The following is a 24,996-nucleotide window of genomic DNA, read 5'->3' on the forward strand; positions in this document are numbered from 1 at the left end:
AGCTTATAATGTTGGTAACCAGTTTATAATGTTGGTAACCAGTTTATAATGTTGGTAACCGGTGTATAATGTTGGTAACCAGTTTATAATGTTGGTAACCGGTTTATAATGTTGGTAACCAGTTTATAATATAATGACTTGTTTACTATTCTAATAATGTTGGTAACCAGTTTATAATGTTGGTAACCAGTTTATAATGTTGGTAACCAGTTTATAATGTTGGGAACCAGTTTATAATGTTGGGAACCAGTTTATAATGTTGGGAACCAGTTTATAATGTTGGGAACCAGTTTATAATGTTGGGAACCAGTTTATAATGTTGGTAACCAGTTTATAATGTTGGTAACCAGTTTATAATGTTGGTAACCAGTTTATAATGTTGGGAACCAGTTTATAATGTTGGGAACCAGTTTATAATGTTGGTAACCAGTTTATAATATAATGACTTGTTTACTATTCTAATAATGTTGGTAACCAGTTTATAATGTTGGGAACCAGTTTATAATGTTGGGAACCAGTTTATAATGTTGGTAACCAGTTTATAATATAATGACTTGTTTACTGTTCTAATAATGTTGCTAACCAGTTTATAATGTTGCTAACCAGTTTATAATGTTGGGAACCAGTTTCTAATGTTGGGAACCAGTTTATAATATAATGACTTGTTTACTATTCTAATAATGTTGGGAACCAGTTTATAATGTTGGTAACCAGTTTATAATATAATGACTTGTTTACTGTTCTAATAATGTTGCTAACCAGTTTATAATGTTGGTAACCAGTTTATAATGTTGGTAACCAGTTTATAATGTTGTTAACCAGTTTATAATGTTGGTAACCAGTTTATAATGTTGGTAACCAGTTTATAATGTTGGTAACCAGTTTATAATATAATGACTTGTTTACTATTCTAATAATGTTGGTAACCAGTTTATAATGTTGGTAACCAGTTTATAATGTTGGTAACCAGTTTATCAGTTTATAATGTTGGTAACCCGTTTATAATGTTGGTAACCAGTTTATAATGTTGCTAACCAGCTTATAATGTTGGTAACCAGTTTATAATGTTGGTAACCAGTTTATAATGTTGGTAACCAGTTTATAATGTTGGTAACCAGTTTATAATGTTGGTAACCAGTTTATAATGTTGCTAACCAGTTTATAATGTTGCTAACCAGTTTATAATGTTGCTAACCAGTTTATAATGTTGCTAACCAGTTTATAATGTTGCTAACCAGTTTATAATGTTGGTAACCAGTTTATAATGTTGGTAACCAGTTTATAATGTTGGTAACCAGTTTATAATGTTGGTAACCAGTTTATAATGTTGGGAACCAGTTTATAATGTCGGGAACCAGTTTATAATGTCGGGAACCAGTTTATAATGTCGGTAACTAGTTTATAATGTCGGTAACCAGTTTATAATGTCGGTAACCAGTTTATAATGTCGGTAACCAGTTTATAATGTCGTTAACCAGTTTATAATGTTGGGAACCAGTTTATAATGTTGGGAACCAGTTTATAATAGAATGACTTGTTTACTGTTCTAATAATGTTGGTGACCAGTTTATAATGTTGGTAACCAGTTTATAATGTTGGGAACCAGTTTATAATGTTGGTAACCAGTTTATAATGTTGGTAACCAGTTTATAATGTTGGTAACCAGTTTATAATGTTGGTAACCAGTTTATAATGTTTGTAACCAGTTTATAATGTTGGTAACCAGTATATAATGTTGGTAACCAGTTTATAATGTTGGTAACCAGTTTATAATGTTGGGAACCAGTTTATAATGTTGGGAACCAGTTTATAATGTTGGGAACCAGTTTATAATGTTGGGAACCAGTTTATAATGTCAGTAACCAGTTTATAATGTTGGTAACCAGTTTATAATGTTGGTGACCAGTTTATAATGTTGGTGACCAGTTTATAATGTTGGGAACCAGTTTATAATAGAGTGACTGGTTGCTAATACTATTTGATGTGTTTTTCAGTGCTGTGTGGTATGACCAGATGTCGTACCCTACTTCCTGGCAGCTGGACCCTACAGAGGGACCCAACAGGGAGAGGAGACGGCTGCAGAGGTGTTACCTCACCATCCCCAACAAGTACCTGCTCAAAGACCGACGCAAGCCAGACGGTACGTTGACCCTAACCCCTAACCCCTAACCCATAACCCCTAACCCTCACCATCCCCAAGAAGTACCTGCATTTAAACTATAGTAATAATAATGATTAGTCAGTCTGATCTTAATAATGATTAGTCAGTCTGATCTTAATAATGATTAGTCAGTCTGATCTTAATAATAATGATTAGTCAGTCTGATCTTAATAATAATGATTGGTCAGTCTGATCTTAATAATAATGATTGGTCAGTCTGATCTTAATAATAATGATTAGTCAGTCTGATCTTAATAATAATGATTAGCCAGTCTGATCTTAATAATAATGATTAGCCAGTCTGATCTTAATAATAATGATTAGTCAGTCTGATCTTAATAATAATGATTAGTCAGTCTGATCTTAATAATAATGATTAGTCAGTCTGATCTTAATAATAATGATTGGTCAGTCTGATCTTAATAATAATGATTGGTCAGTCTGATCTTAATAATAATGATTGGTCAGTCTGATCTTAATAAAAATGATTAGTCAGTCTGATCTTAATAATGATTAGTCAGTCTGATCTTAATAATGATTAGTCAGTCTGATCTAATAATGATTAGTCAGTCTGATCTTAATAATGATTAGTCAGTCTGATCTTAATAATAATGATTTGTCAGTCTGATCTTAATAATAATGATTAGCCAGTCTGATCTTAATAATAATGATTAGCCAGTCTGATCTTAATAATAATGATTAGTCAGTCTGATCTTAATAATAATGATTAGCCAGTCTGATCTTAATAATAATGATTAGCCAGTCTGATCTTAATAATAATGATTAGCCAGTCTGATCTTAATAATAATGATTAGTCAGTCTGATCTTAATAATAATGATTAGTCAGTCTGATCTTAATAATAATGATTAGTCAGTCTGATCTTAATAATAATGATTAGTCAGTCTGATCTTAATAATAATGATTAGTCAGTCTGATCTTAATAATAATGATTAGTCAGTCTGATCTTAATAATAATGATTAGTCAGTCTGATCTTAATAATAATGATTAGCCAGTCTGATCTTAATAATAATGATTAGCCAGTCTGATCTTAATAATAATGATTAGCCAGTCTGATCTTAATAATAATGATTAGCCAGTCTGATCTTAATAATAATGATTAGCCAGTCTGATCTTAATAATAATGATTAGCCAGTCTGATCTTAATAATAATGATTAGCCAGTCTGATCTTAATAATAATGATTAGCCAGTCTGATCTTAATAATAATGATTAGCCAGTCTGATCTTAATAATAATGATTAGCCAGTCTGATCTTAATAATAATGATTAGCCAGTCTGATCTTAATAATAATGATTAGCCAGTCTGATCTTAATAATAATGATTAGCCAGTCTGATCTTAATAATAATGATTAGCCAGTCTGATCTTCATAATAATGATTAGCCAGTCTGATCTTCATAATAATGATTAGCCAGTCTGATCTTAATAATAATGATTAGCCAGTCTGATCTTAATAATAATGATTAGTCAGTCTGATCTTAATAATAATGATTAGCCAGTCTGATCTTAATAATAATGATTAGTCAGTCTGATCTTAATAATAATGATTAGTCAGTCTGATCTTAATAATAATGATTAGCCAGTCTGATCTTCATAATAATGATTGGCCAGTCTGATCTTAATAATAATGATTAGCCAGTCTGATCTTCATAATAATGATTGGCCAGTCTGATCTTAATAATAATGATTAGTCAGTCTGATCTTAATAATAATGATTAGCCAGTCTGATCTTCATAATAATGATTGGCCAGTCTGATCTTAATAATAATGATTAGTCAGTCTGATCTTCATAATAATGATTAGTCAGTCTGATCTTCATAATAATGATTAGTCAGTCTGATCTTCATAATAATGATTAGCCAGTCTGATCTAAATAATAATGATTAGTCAGTCTGATCTTAATAATAATGATTAGCCAGTCTGATCTTCAGCACCACTAGGGATGACATTCTAACAGCTGCAATAAAGAGCTTTTCATTTTTTTTCTTAATTTTCGTTTATGAGAGCACTATCTGGAAACCCACTATGATTTAATCCAGCGTATTGATCCTGTCTGATCCCGTCTGTCTGACCCGGTCTGATCCCGTCTGTCTGACCCGGTCTGATCCCGTCTGTCTGACCCGGTCTGATCCCGTCTGTCTGACCCGGTCTGATCCCGTCTGTCTGACCCTGTCTGACCCGGTCTGATCCGGTCTGGCTGATCCCGTCTGTCTGACCCGGTCTGACCCTGTCTGTCTGACCCTGTCTGTCTGACCCTGTCTCTGACCCTGTCTCTGACCCTGTCTGTCTGACCCGGGCTGATCCCGTCTGTCTGATCCTGTCATATCCGGTCTGTTTGATCCTGTCTGACCCTGTTTGTCTGTCTCTCCTTTCAGACCCGGCAGCGCGGGCTCCACTGTCCTTCCTGTTTGAGGATAAGACCCACTCCTCCTTCTCCTCCACGGTGAAAGACAAGGCCACCAGCGAACCAATCAGATTCACCAGACGCTGCATCAGTGTCGCTCCCTCTCGAGAGACTTCCGGAGAGCTGCTGCTGGGTAGGAGACCACACCCCCTCCTAGCTTTATTGTCCAGTCAGTTTGCTCTGGACAAGGTCCCGTTGAGGCTGCCTAAGCCTCTATTTACTGGTGTGTGTGCCCGTCTCACACAGTGACCTTTTGACCCTCTGCATTCACAGGGAAGTCTGGGATGTACTTCGTGGAGGATAACGCGGCTGACGCCCATGACAACCAGGTAACCCTTTCTCTACACCTGCACATTTAGGACAGAGGTGTTGTTGTCATCCTAGGCCGTCATTGAAAATAAGAGTTTGTTCTTGACTGACTTGCCTAGTTAAATAAAGGTTAAATGTAAGTCGCTCTGGATAAGAGCGTCTGCTAAATGACTTACATGTAAATGTAAAATGTTGTCTGGCTGCTCACTGTGTGTGTGTTGTGACAGAGTGTCCACGGGGAGACGGAGGCAGCCTCGTTCTCCTGGACCTATGAGGAGATAAAGGAGGTCCATAAGAGGTGGTGGCAGCTCAGAGACAACGCTGTGGAGATCTTCCTCACCAACGGACGGACTCTCCTGCTGGCCTTCCACACCACCAAGGTAGGATGGACTACAGAGCACAGGGTCTCCTGCTGGCCCTCCACACCACCAAGGTAGGATGGACTACAGAGCACAGGGTCTCCTGCTGGCCCTCCACACCACCAAGGTAGGATGGACTACAGAGCACAGGGTCTCCTGCTGGCCTTCCACACCACCAAGGTAGGATGGACTACAGAGCACAGGGTCTCCTGCTGGCCTTCCACACCACCAAGGTAGGATGGACTACAGAGCACAGGGTCTCCTGCTGGCCTTCCACACCACCAAGGTAGGATGGACTACAGAGCACAGGGTCTCCTGCTGGCCTTCCACACCACCAAGGTAGGATGGACTACAGAGCACAGGGTCTCCTGCTGGCCTTCCACACCACCAAGGTAGGATGGACTACAGAGCACAGGGTCTCCTGCTGGCCTTCCACACCACCAAGGTAGGATGGACTACAGAGCACAGGGTCTCCTGCTGGCCTTCCACACCACCAAGGTAGGATGGACTACAGGGTCTCCTGCTGGCCTTCCACACCACCAAGGTAGGATGGACTACAGGGTCTCCTGCTGGCCTTCCACACCACCAAGGTAGGATGGACTACAGGGTCTCCTGCTGGCCTTCCACACCACCAAGGTAGGATGGACTACAGGGTCTCCTGCTGGCCTTCCACACCACCAAGGTAGGATGGACTACAGGGTCTCCTGCTGGCCTTCCACACCACCAAGGTAGGATGGACTACAGAGCACAGGGTCTCCTGCTGGCCTTCCACACCACCAAGGTAGGATGGACTACAGAGCACAGGGTCTCCTGCTGGCCTTCCACACCACCAAGGTAGGATGGACTACAGAGCACAGGGTCTCCTCCACACCACCAAGGTAGGATGGACTACAGAGCACAGGGTCTCCTCCACACCACCAAGGTAGGATGGACTACAGAGCACAGGGTCTCCTGCTGGCCTTCCACACCACCAAGGTAGGATGGACTACAGAGCACAGGGTCTCCTGCTGGCCTTCCACACCACCAAGGTAGGATGGACTACAGAGCACAGGGTCTCCTGCTGGCCTTCCACACCACCAAGGTAGGATGGACTACAGAGCACAGGGTCTCCTGCTGGCCTTCCACACCACCAAGGTAGGATGGACTACAGAGCACAGGGTCTCCTGCTGGCCTTCCACACCACCAAGGTAGGATGGACTACAGAGCACAGGGTCTCCTGCTGGCCTTCCACACCACCAAGGTAGGATGGACTACAGAGCACAGGGTCTCCTGCTGGCCTTCCACACCACCAAGGTAGGATGGACTACAGAGCACAGGGTCTCCTGCTGGCCTTCCACACCACCAAGGTAGGATGGACTACAGAGCACAGGGTCTCCTGCTGGCCTTCCACACCACCAAGGTAGGATGGACTACAGAGCACAGGGTCTCCTGCTGGCCTTCCACACCACCAAGGTAGGATGGACTACAGAGCACAGGGTCTCCTGCTGGCCTTCCACACCACCAAGGTAGGATGTACTACAGAGCACAGGGTCTCCTGCTGGCCCTCCACACCAGGGTTGATAGTTCAGCATCTCCCCATCTTTTCTAGATTTAAGAAGAAGCTGATTAAACAGCATGATCATTACACAGGTGCACCTTGTGCTGGGGACAATAAAAGACCACTCTAAAATGTGCAGTTTTGTCACACAACACAATGCCACAGATGTCTCAAGTTTTCAGGGAGCGTGCAATTGGACATGCTGACTGCAGGAATGTCCACCAGAGCTGTTGCCAGAGAATTGAATGTTAATTTCTCTACCATAAGCCACCTCCAACGTTGTTTTAGAGAATGTGGCAGTATGTCGAACCGGCCTCTCAACCGCAGACCATCTGTATGGCGTCGTGTGGGCGAGCGGTTTGCTGATGTCAACGTTGTGAACAGAGTGCCCCATGGTGGCGGTGGGGTTATGCTATGGGGCAGGCCTAAGCTACGGACAACGAACACAATTGCATTTTATCGATGGCAATTTGAATGCATAAAAATACCTTGATGAGATCCTGAGGCCCATTTTTTTATGGTATCTGTGAGCAACAGATGAACAGTTGAAGTGGGAAGTTTACATACACTTAGGTTGGAGTCATTAAAACTCGTTTTTCAACCACTCCACATATTTTTTGTTAACTAACTATAGTTTTGGCAAGTCGGTTAGGACATCTACTTTGTGCATGACACAAGTCATTTGTCATTTTTCCAACAATTGTTTACAGACAGATTATTTCACTTATAATTCACTGTATCACAATTCCAGTGGGTTAGAAGTTTACATACACTAAGTTGACTGTGCCTTTAAACAGCTTGGAAAATTCCAGAAGAGGATATCATGGCTTTAGAAGCTTCTGATAGGCTAATTAACATAATTTGAGTCAATTGGCGGTGTACCTGTGGATGTATTTCAAGGCCTACCTTCAAACTCAGTGCCTCTTTGCTTGACATCGTGGGAAAATCTAAAGAAATCAGCCAAGACCTCAGAAAAAAATTGTAGACCTCCACAAGTCTGGTTCATCCTTGGGAGCAATTTCCAAACGCCTGAAGGTACCACGTTCATCTGTACAAACAATAGTACGCAAGTAAAAACACCATGGGACCATGCAGCCGTCATACCGCTCTGGAAGGAGACACGTTCTGTCTCCAAGAGATGAATGTACTTTGGTGCGAAAAGTGCACATCAATCCCAGAACAACAGCAAAGGACCTTGTGAAGATGCTGGAGGAAACTGGTACAAAAGTATCTATATCCACAGTAAAACAAGTCCTATATCGACATAACCTGAAAGGCCGCTCAGCAAGGAAGAAGCCACTGCTCCAAAACCACCATAAAAAAAGCCAGACTACGGTTTGCAACTGCACAAGGGGACAAAGATCGTACTTTTTGGACAAATGTCCTCTGGTCTGATGAAACAAAAATAGAACTGTTTGGCCATAATGACCATCGTTATGTTTGGAGGAAAATGGGGGAGGCTTGCAAGCCGAAGAACACCATCCCAACCGTGAAGCACGGGGGTGGCAGCATCATGTTGTGGGGGTGCTTTGCTGCAGGAGGGACTGGTGCACTTCACAAAGTAGATGGCATCATGAGGCAGGAAAATTATGTGGATATACTGAAGCAACATCTCAAGACATCAGTCAGGAAGTTAAAGCTTGGTCGCAAATGGGTCTTCCAAATGGACAATGATCCAAAGTTGTGGCAAAATGGCTTAAGGACAACAAAGTCAAGGTATTGGAGTGGCCATCACAAAGCCCTGACCTCTATCCTATGGATAATTTGTGGGCAGAATTTAAAAAGCGTGTGCGAGCAAGGAGGCCTACAAACCTGACTCAGTTACACCAGCTCTGTCAGGAGGAATGGGCCAAAATTCACCCAACTTATTGTGGGAAGCTTGTGGAAGGCTACCCAAAACGTTTGACCCAAGTTAAACAATTTAAAAGGCAATGCTACCAAATACTAATTGAGTGTATGTAAACTTCTGACCCACTGGGAATGTGATGAAAGAAGTAAAAGCTGAAATAAATCACTCTCTACTATTATTTCTGACCCACTGGGAATGTGATGAAAGAAAGAAATGTATTTGGCTAAGGTGTATGTAAACTTCTGACTTCAACTGTATATCTGTATTCCCAGTCATCTAATCAATCGATTGCATTTATTTAATTTGACTGATTTCATAATGAAATGTAATTAAATTGTAGCATTTATGTTTTTGTTCAATATGTAATCTCCTGGCTAGCATTTTGTAGCATGTAGCAATGCTAGTGGAAAATGATTGTATCAGCTAGCATAACATAACACAAACCTGAGCTGCAGCTAGCTAAAAAAAAGTGATGGCTTAAAAAGTATTACACATGCAATAAAACTTAAAAAACTTTAACATTTCCTGTTTCCGTAGTTCCGTGATGACGTGTACCACAACATCCTGACCTCTGACCTTCCCAACCTCCTGGAGTACGGTAACATCACGGCGTTAACTCACCTGTGGGGCTCGGGGCAGATCAGTAACTTTGAGTACTTGACGCACCTCAACAAACACTCTGGGCGGAGCTTCAACGACCTGATGCAGTACCCCGTCTTCCCCTTCATACTGAAGGACTACATTTCAGAGACACTGGACCTGGGGGACAGCGCCATCTACAGGTCAGTTATAGTACTAACGCGGGTTAGCTCAGCTCCATCTACAGGTCAGTTATAGTACTAACGTGGTTAGCTCAGCGCCATCTACAGGTCAGTTATAGTACTAACGCGGTTAGCTCAGCTCCATCTACAGGTCAGTTATAGTACTAACGCGGGTTAGCTCAGCTCCATCTACAGGTCAGTTATAGTACTAACGCGGGTTAGCTCAGCTCCATCTACAGGTCAGTTATAGTACTAACGCGGGTTAGCTCAGCTCCATCTACAGGTCAGTTATAGTACTAACGCGGTTAGCTCAGCTCCATCTACAGGTCAGTAATAGTACTAACGCGGGTTAGCTCAGCTCCATCTACAGGTCAGTTATAGTACTAACGCGGGTTAGCTCAGGGGTCAGTGTTATAACGAACTGACGTGTTAATTGGTACTACAGACCAAAGAAAAACACAGAACAGGAATTTGGACCTTTTTTCTTTCTCTCTTGGACTGTTTTCAGGAACCTGAACAAGCCCATAGCAGTCCAGTCTAAAGAGAAGGAGGATCGCTATGTGGACAACTATAAGGTAAACGGCTCAATACAGCCTTACTGGGTTACTGCTTCTCTTGAATACGAGATCAGTATTTTATAATGTATTCGTTACACACGTCGCATAAACTGGAGCTTCTACCTCCTCTTCCAGTACCTGGAGGAGGAGTATCGTAAAGGTGCGCATGAAGACGACCCCATGCCTCCTGTCCAGCCGTACCATTACGGATCTCACTACTCCAACTCTGGCACGGTGCTACACTTCCTGGTTCGCATGCCTCCATTCACCAAGATGTTCCTGGCCTACCAGGGTAAGACACCCACACAGATGTGTACTGCTAATGGAGCTGACGGAAACCCCTCTCTTCTTAAGAATTGCTATTTTCGTTCAGCGGCATATAAAAGATCACTGCCATCTGTATTGTGTTATTAGCATGAGGCTGAGGCTGATCACTGCCATCTGTATTGTGTTATTGGCATGATCCTGAGGCTGATCACTGCCATCTGTATTGTGTTATTAGCATGAGGCTGAGGCTGATCACTGCCATCTGTATTGTGTTATTAGCATGATCCTGAGGCTGATCACTGCCATCTGTATTGTGTTATTAGCATGATCCTGAGGCTGATCACTGCCATCTGTATTGTGTTATTAGCATAATCCTGAGGCTGATCACTGCCATCTGTATTGTGTTATTAGCATGATCCTGAGGCTGATCACTGCCATCTGTATTGTGTTATTAGCATGATGCTGAGGCTGATCACTGCCATCTGTATTGTGTTATTAGCATGAGGCTGAGGCTGATCACTGCCATCTGTATTGTGTTATTAGCATGATCCTGAGGCTGATCACTGCCATCTGTATTGTGTTATTAGCATGATCCTGAGGCTGATCACTGCCATCTGTATTGTGTTATTAGCATGAGGCTGAGGCTGATCACTGCCATCTGTATTGTGTTATTAGCATGATCCTGAGGCTGATCACTGCCATCTGTATTGTGTTATTAGCATAATCCTGAGGCTGATCACTGCCATCTGTATTGTGTTATTAGCATAATCCTGAGGCTGATCACTGCCATCTGTATTGTGTTATTAGCATGATCCTGAGGCTGATCACTGCCATCTGTATTGTGTTATTAGCATGATGCTGAGGCTGATCACTGCCATCTGTATTGTGTTATTAGCATGAGGCTGAGGCTGATCACTGCCATCTGTATTGTGTTATTAGCATGATGCTGAGGCTGATCACTGCCATCTGTATTGTGTTATTAGCATGAGGCTGAGGCTGATCACTGCCATCTGTATTGTGTTATTAGCATGATGCTGAGGCTGATCACTGCCATCTGTATTGTGTTATTAGCATGAGGCTGAGGCTGATCACTGCCATCTGTATTGTGTTATTAGCATGATCCTGAGGCTGATCACTGCCATCTGTATTGTGTTATTAGCATGATGCTGAGGCTGATCACTGCCATCTGTATTGTGTTATTAGCATGATCCTGAGGCTGATCACTGCCATCTGTATTGTGTTATTAGCATGAGGCTGAGGCTGATCACTGCCATCTGTATTGTGTTATTAGCATGATCCTGAGGCTGATCACTGCCATCTGTATTGTGTTATTAGCATGAGGCTGAGGCTGATCACTGCCATCTGTATTGTGTTATTAGCATGATCCTGAGGCTGATCACTGCCATCTGTATTGTGTTATTAGCATGATCCTGAGGCTGATCACTGCCATCTGTATTGTGTTATTAGCATAATCCTGAGGCTGATCACTGCCATCTGTATTGTGTTATTAGCATAATCCTGAGGCTGATCACTGCCATCTGTATTGTGTTATTAGCATGATCCTGAGGCTGATCACTGACATCTGTATTGTGTTATTAGCATGATGCTGAGGCTGATCACTGCTATCTGTATTGTGTTATTAGCATGATCCTGAGGCTGATCACTGCCATCTGTATTGTGTTATTAGCATGATCCTGAGGCTGATCACTGCCATCTGTATTGTGTTATTAGCATAATCCTGAGGCTGATCACTGCCATCTGTATTGTGTTATTAGCATGATCCTGAGGCTGATCACTGCCATCTGTATTGTGTTATTAGCATAATCCTGAGGCTGATCACTGCCATCTGTATTGTGTTATTAGCATAATCCTGAGGCTGATCACTGCCATCTGTATTGTGTTATTAGCATGAGGCTGAGGCTGATCACTGCCATCTGTATTGTCTTATTAGCATGATCTTGAGGCTGATCACTGCCATCTGTATTGTGTTATTAGCATGAGGCTGAGGCTGATCACTGCCATCTGTATTGTGTTATTAGCATGATCCTGAGGCTGATCACTGCCATCTGTATTGTGTTATTAGCATGATCTTGAGGCTGATCACTGCCATCTGTATTGTGTTATTAGCATGAGGCTGAGGCTGATCACTGCCATCTGTATTGTCTTATTAGCATGATCTTGAGGCTGATCACTGCCATCTGTATTGTGTTATTAGCATGATCCTGAGGCTGATCACTGCCATCTGTATTGTGTTATTAGCATGCTCCTGAGGCTGATCACTGCCATCTGTATTGTGTTATTAGCATGATCCTGAGGCTGTTGTAGCGCCGTGTTCTGAGAACAATGTCCTGGTCTAAGACTGATCTGATCCAATGGCAGGCCATGCATCAAAGGCTTCCTCTGATAGGCATTCTCTCCCCCTTTTCACACTCAAACTTCTCTCTGTCCCCCTCTGACTCCCCCCTCTTCTCCCCTTCCATTTCTCTTCCTCTGTTCTTGTCTTTCTAATGCTCTTCCTCCGAAGCCTCTCATCTTTGTTGATAGAAGTGTAATTGAATGCCGAAGCGGTGGTTCACAAGGCAATGAAAGGAAGTCTGCTCATTCACCAAGATAAAGACACTGTGTTGGTCCTGTATCATCAGAACACAGGTTTAATTAGTGTGTGTGTGTGTGTGTGTGTTCCAGACCAGAGCTTTGATATCCCTGACCGGACGTTCCACTCTATGAATACAACATGGCGTCTCTCCTCGTTCGAGAGCATGACTGACGTCAAGGAGCTAATACCGGAGTTCTTTTACCTCCCGGAGTTCCTGGTCAACAGAGAGGGTAGGAGAATAGACCACACACACACACACACCTCTGTAACACAAGGAGTGTTAACCAGAGTTCTATTACCTCCCTGAGTTCCTCTTCAACCGAGAGGGAAAGACCACACACATCTCTATACCTGTCTAACTCCTCTATACCTCCCTGAGTTCCTCTTCAACAGTGAGGGAAAGACCACACACATCTCTATACCTGTCTGTAACTCCTCTATACCTCCCTGCGTTCCTCTTCAACCGAGAGGGAAAGACCACACACATCTCTATACCTGTCTATAACTCCTCTATACCTCCCTGCGTTCCTCTTCAACCGAGAGGGAAAGACCACACACATCTCTATACCTGTCTATAACTCCTCTATACCTCCCTGCGTTCCTCTTCAACCGAGAGGGTAGGACAATGTGATAGCGGTGCCGGAGGGGATGGCTGCCATTTACGGGGTCCTAGCTATTTTGTTAGTTTTTTCACATTGTTTGTAACTAATTTTGTACATAATGTTGCTGCTACCGTCTCTTATGACCGAGATGAGCTTCTGGACATCAGAACTCACCTCGAACTGGACAAAGATTTTTCTTTAATGAGTCCGACGCGAAGGATATACTGCTTTGTCGAAACAAGGCCCAAATCCCCGTCATCTGTGTGAAGAAAAGACAGAGAAAAAGGGGGAGGAGGGCGGGGTGCCTTGTATGTATTCGCCGACGAGCAGGTAAACCACCACTACCCTCCGTACTATTGGCCAACGTGCAATCACTGGAAAACAAACTGGACGATCTACGATTAAGACTATTCTACCAACGGGACATTAAACACTGTAATATCTTATGTGTCACCGAGACGTGGCTAAAAGACGACACGAATAATATAGATCTGGCTGGGTTTTCCGTGCATCGGCAGGACAGAGCAGCTACGTCAGACGAGGTGTGGGGGGGGAGGGGTGTCTTTGTCAATAACAGCTGGTGCGCGTTGTCTAATATTAAAGAAGTCTCGATGGTATTGCTCACCTGAGGTAGAGTACCTCATGATAAGCTGTAGATCACACTATCTACCAAGAGGATTCTCATCTATATTATTCGTAGCCGTCTATTTACCACCACAGACCGAGGCTGGCACTAAGACCGCACTCAGGAAGGCCATAAGCAAACAACAAAATGCTCATCCAGAAGCGGAAGTTGCTAGTGGCCGGGGACTTTTTCTCGGCTGAATGATCTGAATCTAGGATTAGAGGGACTCCGCAACTATATTCAATGTGCGGGACAAAATTGAGGCTATGATTAGGAAGTTGAAGCTCTTCTTTGTCTTCATTAACAAGGACAAGCTACAAAGAGACAAAGAAGAGCTCTCCAGTAGGTGTACCAAAACATTCAAGTGCCATTTCCTTAAGTGGCGTTACGAGTATATCAACTTTCAAAGCAGAATTACTTTCCCATTGTTCCTCAACTGTAGTGTATGATGTGCCATTTTCTAGCTCTTATCCAATGTAAAAAAATAACATCTCAACTTTTGCTTTATACGACCAAATCAATCAATCAATCAATCAATCAAATGTATTTATAAAGCCCTTCTTAAATCAGCTGATGTCACAAAGTGCTGTACAGAAACCCAGCCGGTTGGTCACATATTACCAGTAAGAAATATTTTACTGTAGACGCCCATATTACCAGTAAGAAATGTTTTACTGTAGACGCCCATATTACCAGTAAGGAATATTTTACTGTAGACGCCCATATTACCAGTAAGGAATGTTTTACAGTAGACGCCCATATTACCAGTAAGGAATATTTTACTGTAGACGCCCATATTACCAGTAAGGAATGTTTTACTGTAGACGCCCATATTACCAGTAAGAAATGTTTTACTGTAGACGCCCATATTACCAGTAAGGAATATTTTACTGTAGACGCCCATATTACCAGTAAGGAATGTTTTACAGTAGACGCCCATATTACCAGTAAGAAATGTTTTACTGTAGACGCCCATATTACCAGTAAGGATTGTTTTACTGTAGACGCCCATATTACCAGTAAGAAATGTTTTACTGTAGACGCCCATATTACCAGTAAGAAATGTTTTACAGTAGACGCCCATATTACCAGTAAGGATTGTTTTACTGTAGACGCCCATATTACCAGTAAGAAATGTTTTACTGTAGACGCCCATATTACCAGTAAGAAATGTTTTACAGTAGACATATTACCAGTAAGGAATGTTTTACAGTAGACGCCCATATTACCAGTAAGAAATGTTTTACTGTAGACGCCCATATTACCAGTAAGGAAGGTTTTACAGTAGACATATTACCAGTAAGGAATGTTTTACAGTAGACATATTACCAGTAAGAAATGTTTTACTGTAGACGCCCATATTACCAGTAAGGAATGTTTTACAGTAGACATATTACCAGTAAGAAATGTTTTACTGTAGACGCCCATATTACCAGTAAGGAAGGTTTTACAGTAGACGTCCATATTAACAGTAAGAAATGTTTTACAGTAGACGCCCATATTAACAGTTAGGAATGTTTTACAGTAGACGCCCATATTAACAGTTAGGAATGTTTTACAGTAGACGCCCATATTACCAGTAAGGAAGGTTTTACAGTAGACCTCCGTTCCTCTTTCCAATGTGTCTCTGTCATCCTCCAGGTTTTGACTTTGGTGTGCGTCAAAACAGTGAGCGTGTGAACCACGTCAACCTGCCCCCCTGGGCGAGGAACGACCCTCGTCTCTTCATCCTAATCCACCGCCAGGCCCTGGAGTCAGACCAGGTCTCTCAGACCCTCTGTCAGTGGATTGACCTGGTGTTTGGGTTGAAACAGAAGGGCAAGGCAGCTGTACATGCCATCAACGTATTCCACCCAGCTGTGAGTAGCTGTTTATGCCCGGGCCATATATATTACACTAAACGGAAAGGGAACAGACAGGGACTGCATTTGGACAAAAAAAATGAACATTGTGTTTTCGTTTACCGTTGCGGAATGTGTTTGTGTTCCCTAATGAGCATGACCTTGGACAAGCAGAGACATTAGCTTGTATTTTAACTGTTTGACAAGTTTAGTCAAATTAGATTCTTCTCCCCTGGTCCGTAGACGTATTTCGGTATGGACGTGTCGTCAGTGGAGGACCCGGTTCAGCGGCGTGCTTTAGAGACCATGATCAAGACGTACGGACAGACGCCCAGACAGCTGTTCTCTGCATCCCACATCAGCAGAGCCGGACCCAGACTCATTATGGAGGGAGAGCTTCCTGCTGCCATGGGCCTCCTGGTGCAGCTGGCCTTCAGAGAGACCAGGGAACAGGTCAAAGATATAGTTTACCCGGTAGGTCAAAGGTTAGGGTCAGGTGTTACGGCCTCCTAGTGCAGCTGGCCTTCAGAGAGACCAGGGAACAGGTCAAAGATATAGTTTACCCGGTAGGTCAAAGGTTAGGGTCAGGTGTTACAGCCTCCTAGTGCAGCTGGCCTTCAGAGAGACCAGGGAACAGGTCAAAGATATAGTTTACCCGGTAGGTTAAAGGTTAGGGTCAGGTGTTATGGCCTCCTAGTGCAGCTGGCCTTCAGAGAGACCAGGGAACAGGTCAAAGATATAGTTTACCCGGTAGGTTAAAGGTCAGAAGTTAGGGTTAGTATTTAGGGTCAGGTGTTACGGCCTCCTGGTGCAGCTGGCCTTCAGAGACCAGGGAACAGGTCAAAGATATAGTTTACCCGGTAGGTCAAAGGTCAAAGGTTAGGGTCAGGTGTTACAGCCTCCTGGTGCAGCTGGCCTTCAGAGAGACCAGGGAACAGGTCAAAGATATAGTTTACCCGGTAGGTCAAAGGTTAGGGTCAGGTGTTATGGCCTCCTAGTGCAGCTGGCCTTCAGAGAGACCAGGGAACAGGTCAAAGATATAGTTTACCCGGTAGGTTAAAGGTCAGAGGTTAGGGTTAGTATTTAGGGTCAGGTGTTACGACCTCCTGGTGCAGCTGGCCTTCAGAGACCAGGGAACAGGTCAAAGATATAGTTTACCCGGTAGGTTAAAGGTCAGAGGTTAGGGTTAGTATTTAGGGTCAGGTGTTACGGCCTCCTGGTGCAGCTGGCCTTCAGAGACACCAGGGTCATCCAATGGGTTTTGAGAAGGAGAGAGGACTCGAGGAGTATGCAACTGAGATCTTCCCATAGTCTACCCGATAGGTCAAAGTTCAAACTGGGGAGTTATGGAGAAGTATAGCGTAGTCTCCCTGAAAAACAGTTGTTAAGTGGTCTTTACTACATGAAGATTTAATTGAAGTGAATTGAAACGATATGGGTCTGGGTGGGGCTATGCAGTGCTGTAGAATAATCATCCTTCTCTCTCTTCCCTCCACAGAGTCCCCTGTCCTGGATCAAGGGCCTGAAGTGGGGTGAGTATGTGGGCTCCCCCAGCTCTCCAGACCCTGCAGTGTGTTTCAGCCAGCCCCATGGAGAACGATTTGGCTCCCTACTGGCTCTCCCTACCAGAGCCATCTGTGGACTGTCACGCAACTTCTGTCTCATGATGATCTACAGCAAGGAACAAGGTGACAGTCTATTATACTAGGAACAAGGTGACAGTCTATTATACTAGGGACAAGGTGACAGTCTATTATACTCGGAACAAGGTGACACAGTATATTATACTAGGAACAAGGTGACAGTCTATTATACTAGGAACAAGGTGACACATATTATACTAGGAACAAGGTGACAGTATATTATACTAGGAACAAGGTGACAGTCTATTATACTAGGAACAAGGTGACACATATTATACTAGGAACAAGGTGACAGTATATTATACTAGGAACAAGGTGACAGTCTATTATACTAGGAACAAGGTGACACATATTATACTAGGAACAAGGTGACAGTATATTATACTCGGAACAAGGTGACACAGTATATTATACTAGGAACAAGGTGACAGTCTATTATACTAGGAACAAGGTGACAGTCTATTATACTAGGAACAAGGTGACAGTCTATTATACTAGGAACAAGGTGACAGTCTATTATACTAGGAACAAGGTGACAGTCTATTATACTAGGAACAAGGTGACACAGTATATTATACTAGGAACAAGGTGACACAGTATATTATACTAGGAACAAGGTGACAGTCTATTATACTAGGAACAAGGTGACAGTATATTATACTAGGAACAAGGTGACAGTCTATTATACTAGGAACAAGGTGACAGTCTATTATACTAGGAACAAGGTGACAGTCTATTATACTAGGAACAAGGTGACAGTCTATTATACTAGGAACAAGGTGACAGTCTATTATACTAGGAACAAGGTGACAGTCTATTATACTAGGAACAAGGTGACAGTCTATTATACTAGGAACAAGGTGACAGTCTATTATACTAGGGACAAGGTGACAGTATATTATACTAGGAACAAGGTGACACAGTATATTATACTAGGAACAAGGTGACAGTCTATTATACTAGGAACAAGGTGACAGTCTATTATACTAGGAACAAGGTGACAGTCTATTATACTAGGAACAAGGTGACACAGTATATTATACTAGGAACAAGGTGACAGTCTATTATACTAGGAACAAGGTGACAGTCTATTATACTAGGAACAAGTTGACACAGTATATTATACTAGGAACAAGGTGACAGTCTATTATACTAGGAACAAGGTGACAGTCTATTATACTAGGAACAAGGTGACAGTCTATTATACTAGGAACAAGGTGACAGTCTATTATACTAGGAACAAGGTGACAGTCTATTATACTAGGAACAAGGTGACAGTCTATTATACTAGGAACAAGGTGACACATATTATACTAGGAACAAGGTGACAGTATATTATACTAGGAACAAGGTGACAGTCTATTATACTAGGAACAAGGTGACATTCTATTATACTAGGAACAAGGTGACAGTCTGTTATACTAGGAACAAGGTGACAGTCTATTATACTAGGAACAAGGTGACACAGTATATTATACTAGGAACAAGGTGACAGTCTATTATACTAGGAACAAGGTGACACATTATATTATACTAGGAACAAGGTGACACATTATATTATACTAGGAACAAGGTGACAGTCTATTATACTAGGAACAAGGTGACACAGTATATTATACTAGGAACAAGGTGACAGTCTATTATACTAGGAACAAGGTGACAGTCTATTATACTAGGAACAAGGTGACAGTCTATTATACTAGGAACAAGGTGACATTATATTATACTAGGAACAAGGTGACAGTCTATTATACTAGGAACAAGGTGACAGTCTATTATACTAGGAACAAGGTGACAGTCTATTATACTAGGAACAAGGTGACAGTCTATTATACTAGGAACAAGGTGACAGTATATTATACTAGGAACAAGGTGACAGTATATTATACTAGGAACAAGGTGACAGTATATTATACTAGGAACAAGGTGACAGTCTATTATACTAGGAACAAGGTGACAGTCTATTATACTAGGAACAAGGTGACAGTCTATTATACTAGGAACAAGGTGACAGTCTATTATACTAGGAACAAGGTGACAGTCTATTATACTAGGAACAAGGTGACACATTATATTATACTAGGAACAAGGTGACAGTCTATTATACTAGGAACAAGGTGACAGTCTATTATACTAGGAACAAGGTGACAGTATATTATACTAGGAACAAAGTGACAGTCTATTATACTAGGAACAAGGTGACAGTCTATTATACTAGGAACAAGGTGACAGTCTATTATACTAGGAACAAGGTGACAGTCTATTATACTAGGAACAAGGTGACAGTCTATTATACTAGGAACAAGGTGACACAGTATATTATACTAGGAACAAGGTGACAGTCTATTATACTAGGAACAAGGTGACAGTCTATTATACTAGGAACAAGGTGACAGTCTATTATACTAGGAACAAGGTGACAGTCTATTATACTAGGAACAAGGTGACAGTCTATTATACTAGGAACAAGGTGACAGTCTACTATACTAGGAACAAGGTGACACATTATATTATACTAGGAACAAGGTGACAGTCTATTATACTAGGAACAAGGTGACAGTCTATTATACTAGGAACAAGGTGACAGTCTACTATACTAGGAACAAGGTGACACATTATATTATACTAGGAACAAGGTGACAGTCTATTATACTAGGAACAAGGTGACACAGTATATTATACTAGGAACAAGGTGACAGTCTATTATACTAGGAACAAGGTGACACAGTATATTATACTAGGAACAAGGTGACACAGTATATTATACTAGGAACAAGGTGACACATTATATTATACTAGGAACAAGGTGACAGTCTATTATACTAGGAACAAGGTGACAGTCTATTATACTAGGAACAAGGTGACACAGTATATTATACTAGGAACAAGGTGACAGTCTACTATACTAGGAACAAGGTGACACATTATATTATACTAGGAACAAGGTGACACATTATATTATACTAGGAACAAGGTGACACATTATATTATACTAGGAACAAGGTGACAGTCTATTATACTAGGAACAAGGTGACAGTCTATTATACTAGGAACAAGGTGACACAGTATATTATACTAGGAACAAGGTGACACAGTATATTATACTAGGAACAAGGTGACACAGTATATTATACTAGGAACAAGGTGACAGTCTATTATACTAGGAACAAGGTGACAGTCTATTATACTAGGAACAAGGTGACACAGTCTATTATACTAGGAACAAGGTGACAGTCTATTATACTAGGAACAAGGTGACAGTCTATTATACTAGGAACAAGGTGACACAGTATATTATACTAGGAACAAGGTGACAGTCTATTATACTAGGAACAAGGTGACACAGTATATTATACTAGGAACAAGGTGACAGTCTATTATACTAGGAACAAGGTGACAGTCTATTATACTAGGAACAAGGTGACAGTCTATTATACTAGGAACAAGGTGACAGTCTATTATACTAGGGACAAGGTGACAGTCTATTATACTAGGAACAAGGTGACAGTCTATTATACTAGGAACAAGGTGACAGTCTATTATACTAGGGACAAGGTGACAGTCTATTATACTAGGGACAAGGTGACAGTCTACTTTACAAGGAACAAGGTGACAGTCTACTATACTAGGAACAAGGTGACAGTCTATTATACTAGGAACCAGGTGACAGTCTATTATACTAGGAACAAGGTGACACAGTCTATTATACTAGGAACAAGGTGACACAGTATATTATACTAGGAACAAGGTGACAGTCTACTATACTAGGAACAAGGTGACACAGTATATTATACTAGGAACAAGGTGACAGTATATTATACTAGGAACAAGGTGACAGTCTATTATACTAGGAACAAGGTGACACAGTATATTATACTAGGAACAAGGTGACAGTCTATTATACTAGGAACAAGGTGACAGTCTACTATACTAGGAACAAGGTGACAGTCTATTATACTAGGAACAAGGTGACAGTCTATTATACTAGGAACAAGGTGACAGTCTATTACACTAGGAACAAGGTGACACATTACATTATACTAGGAACAAGGTGACAGTCTATTATACTAGGAACAAGGTGACACATATTATACTAGGAACAAGGTGACAGTCTATTACACTAGGAATAAGGTGACAGTCTATTATACTAGGAACAAGGTGACACAGTCTATTATACTAGGAACAAGGTGACAGTCTATTATACTAGGAACAAGGTGACAGTCTATTATACTAGGAACAAGGTGACAGTCTATTATACTAGGAACAAGGTGACACAGTATATTATACTAGGAACAAGGTGACACATTACAGTATACTAGAAAAGTATGCATTTCCTATTCGGCTCGTGACAAGGACTCGACAGTTTTGAGATACCCTTACCCGAGGTAGGATAAAACACAACCATGTGTTCTCACATCACTAATGTCTCCCAGTTATGAATTTGATGGTTGTGTAAAAATATTTCACTGCCAAAGTAGTTCAATTGATATATATTATGACACACCCCATAAACTCAAAACATGCCAAATAATGCCTAGCTGGGGGGGGGCACAAGCTCACGCAACCCAATATTACAAGCTTGACATTGGGAATACAATTAGTCAGTTGTCTGCCCTACATTCACAAACAAACAGCATTGAATAATTGGTCTATATATTACTCTTACAGAATTTCTGTGAAGTCGAGGATATTGGAAATGTAATCAAAGCCTACTGGATGACAACTTGTTTTTGACCAGGACAGAAGAATTTATAATCCCCTTATTATATGGGACACTTTTAAATGTGCCTTCAGAGGCCATGCAATTCAGTACTCATCTACAAAACAAAAACTATTTAGGTCAGAAGAGTTCATATTAACAAAGGAAATGGAAAGACTAACAGTACAGTTAGATAGCAATAAAAACGGTACCGTAGAGGCACAGAATAAGTTAAAGGGAAAAGAAATGGAGGAACTTATTCCAGAAAGCAAACTGAATATGGAGAGAAAATGCACCAAATTATTTTCTAATCTTCAGCATAGAAATGCTACCCAAAATAATTTACTAAAACTTTTTGCAAATGAAGGAGTCACCCATAATTCACCAAACAATTTTGAAAGAGGAAGCAAAGTACTTTAAGCATATGTTTTCGTTTGTCATCTCCACTAACCGAAGTTAATTGTAAGGATTTTGTTTCTATTAATAAAAATATACAGCTATACAGAAAGACTCATGTGAAGGCCTACTTATAGAGCAGGAACTTCTATATGCAATTAAAGCCTTCAAGTCTGGAAAAACTCCAGGGCTGGATGGCACACCAGTTAAGGTATATCAAAAAAAAATTGGTGTACTCAGAGGTCCGTTAATAGCATGTGTTAACCGCTCCTATAAAAATGGTAGACTATCAGATACTCAACGAAAAGCTTTGATTTAATTGTTACTGAAGCAGGACCCAGGTGGTAAATATGAAGATCCAGTCAATTTAAAAAATTGGAGGCCCTTTACACTTCAGTGTTGTGAATGAAAAATTCTAGCAACATGCATAGCGCATAGAATTAAAAAGGTTTTGCCAGATATTATTCATCCTAATCAGACAGGTTTTTTACATGGATGAAACATTGGAGATAATATAAGACAAGTACTGGAAACAATAAAATACTATGAAATATCTGGAAAACCAGTCCTGGTTTTCATAGCTGATTTTGAAAAGGCTTTTGGTAAAGTATGACTGGAATTTATATATAAATGCCTGGAATATTAAAATGTTGGTGAATCTCTTAGAAAATGGTTTGAAGTTGTGTAGCAACCCTGGGTGTAAAATATTAATTAATGGCTACTTCTCTAGATAGTTTAAAACTTTGATGAGTAAAACAAGGTTGTCCACTATCGGCATATCTATTTATTATTGCCATCGAAATGTTAGCTGTTAAAATCAGATCCAACAATAATATCAAGGGGCTAAAAATCCGTGGCTTAAAAACTAAGATGTCATTGTACGCTGATGATTCATGGTTTCTTTTAAGTCCACAATTAGAATCCCTCCACAGCCTCATAGATGATCTAGATAATGTTTTATAACCTCTCTGGATTAAAACCAAATGATGATCAGTGTACTATATTATGTATTGGATCACTAAAAAATACAACGTCTACATTACCGTGTAGTTTACCAATAAATGGTTTGACGGGGATGTAGACATACTCAGTATATATATCCCGAAGGAAAGAAATGATCTCACTCCAATACATTTAATAGAAAGTTAGCAAAAATAGATAAGATCTTGCTACCATTGAAAGGAAAATACCTGTCTGTTTGTGTAAATCTCATCCTGATTAACTCTTTAGTCATATCCCAGTTGACCCTGATTAACTCTTTAGTCATATCCCAGTTGACCCTGATTAACGCTTTAGTCATATCCCAGTTGACCCTGATTAACTCTTTAGTCATATCCCAGTTTACCCCGATTAACTCTTTAGTCATATCCCAGTTTACCTATCTGGTTATGGCCTTGCCTACACCTAGCGACCAGGTTTTGAAATTATATGAGGAAAAAAAGATTCAATTTTATTTGGAACGGTAAACCAGACACAATTAAAAGGGTCTTTCCTGACATAAATATATACATTAACACGTCTTTTCATGTTGTGGCAATTGTAATATGATCTGCTTTTAATGAAAACAAGTGAGCTGTGTGAGGAGCCCCGACCCTCTCCTCTGTGTCTCTAGGTGTGAGGAGCACTGACCCTCTCCTCTGTGTCTCTAGGTGTGAGGAGACCTGACCCTCTCCTCTGTGTCTCTAGGTGTGAGGAGACCTGACCCTCTCCTCTGTGTCTCTAGGTGTGAGGAGCCCCGACCCTCTCCTCTGTGTCTCTAGGTGTGAGGAGCACTGACCCTCTCCTCTGTGTCTCTAGGTGTGAGACCTGACCCTCTCCTTCTGTGTCTCTAGGTGTGAGGAGCCCTGACCCTCTCCTCTGTGTCTCTAGGTGTGAGACCTGACCCTCTCCTCTGTGTCTCTAGGTGTGAGGAGACCTGACCCTCTCCTCTGTGTCTCTAGGTGTGAGGAGACCCTCTCCTCTCCTCTGTGTCTCTAGGTGTGAGGAGCCCTGACCCTCTCCTCTGTGTCTCTAGGTGTGAGGAGCACTGACCCTCTCCTCTGTGTCTCTAGGTGTGAGGAGACCTGACCCTCTCCTCTGTGTCTCTAGGTGTGAGGAGACCTGACCCTCTCCTCTGTGTCTCTAGGTGTGAGGAGCCCCGACCCTCTCCTCTGTGTCTCTAGGTGTGAGGAGCACTGACCCTCTCCTCTGTGTCTCTAGGTGTGAGACCTGACCCTCTCCTCTGTGTCTCTAGGTGTGAGGAGCCCTGACCCTCTCCTCTGTGTCTCTAGGTGTGAGACCTGACCCTCTCCTCTGTGTCTCTAGGTGTGAGGAGACCTGACCCTCTCCTCTGTGTCTCTAGGTGTGAGGAGACCCTCTCCTCTCCTCTGT

At 41.5% G+C, this 24,996-nt stretch overlaps 1 protein-coding gene across 1 annotated transcript in view; it reads left to right on the forward strand.

The window, feature by feature from the left end:
• The window catches only part of lyst (lysosomal trafficking regulator), a 264,577-nt gene that overhangs the window by 213,123 nt on the left and 26,458 nt on the right, over nucleotides 1-24,996 (forward strand). Inside the window, exons 41-51 of the mRNA XM_055935436.1 lie at nucleotides 1,995-2,140; nucleotides 4,557-4,718; nucleotides 4,859-4,914; nucleotides 5,122-5,274; nucleotides 9,177-9,421; nucleotides 9,909-9,975; nucleotides 10,093-10,249; nucleotides 12,910-13,050; nucleotides 15,689-15,906; nucleotides 16,132-16,362; nucleotides 17,387-17,576. Of these exons, the coding sequence (XP_055791411.1) occupies nucleotides 1,995-2,140; nucleotides 4,557-4,718; nucleotides 4,859-4,914; nucleotides 5,122-5,274; nucleotides 9,177-9,421; nucleotides 9,909-9,975; nucleotides 10,093-10,249; nucleotides 12,910-13,050; nucleotides 15,689-15,906; nucleotides 16,132-16,362; nucleotides 17,387-17,576 (1,766 nt within the window). The remainder of the gene's footprint in view (nucleotides 1-1,994; nucleotides 2,141-4,556; nucleotides 4,719-4,858; nucleotides 4,915-5,121; nucleotides 5,275-9,176; nucleotides 9,422-9,908; nucleotides 9,976-10,092; nucleotides 10,250-12,909; nucleotides 13,051-15,688; nucleotides 15,907-16,131; nucleotides 16,363-17,386; nucleotides 17,577-24,996) is intronic.

Source organism: Salvelinus fontinalis, chromosome 1 (assembly GCF_029448725.1).
Source record: "Salvelinus fontinalis isolate EN_2023a chromosome 1, ASM2944872v1, whole genome shotgun sequence".
Classification (NCBI taxonomy): Eukaryota; Metazoa; Chordata; class Actinopteri; order Salmoniformes; family Salmonidae; genus Salvelinus; species Salvelinus fontinalis.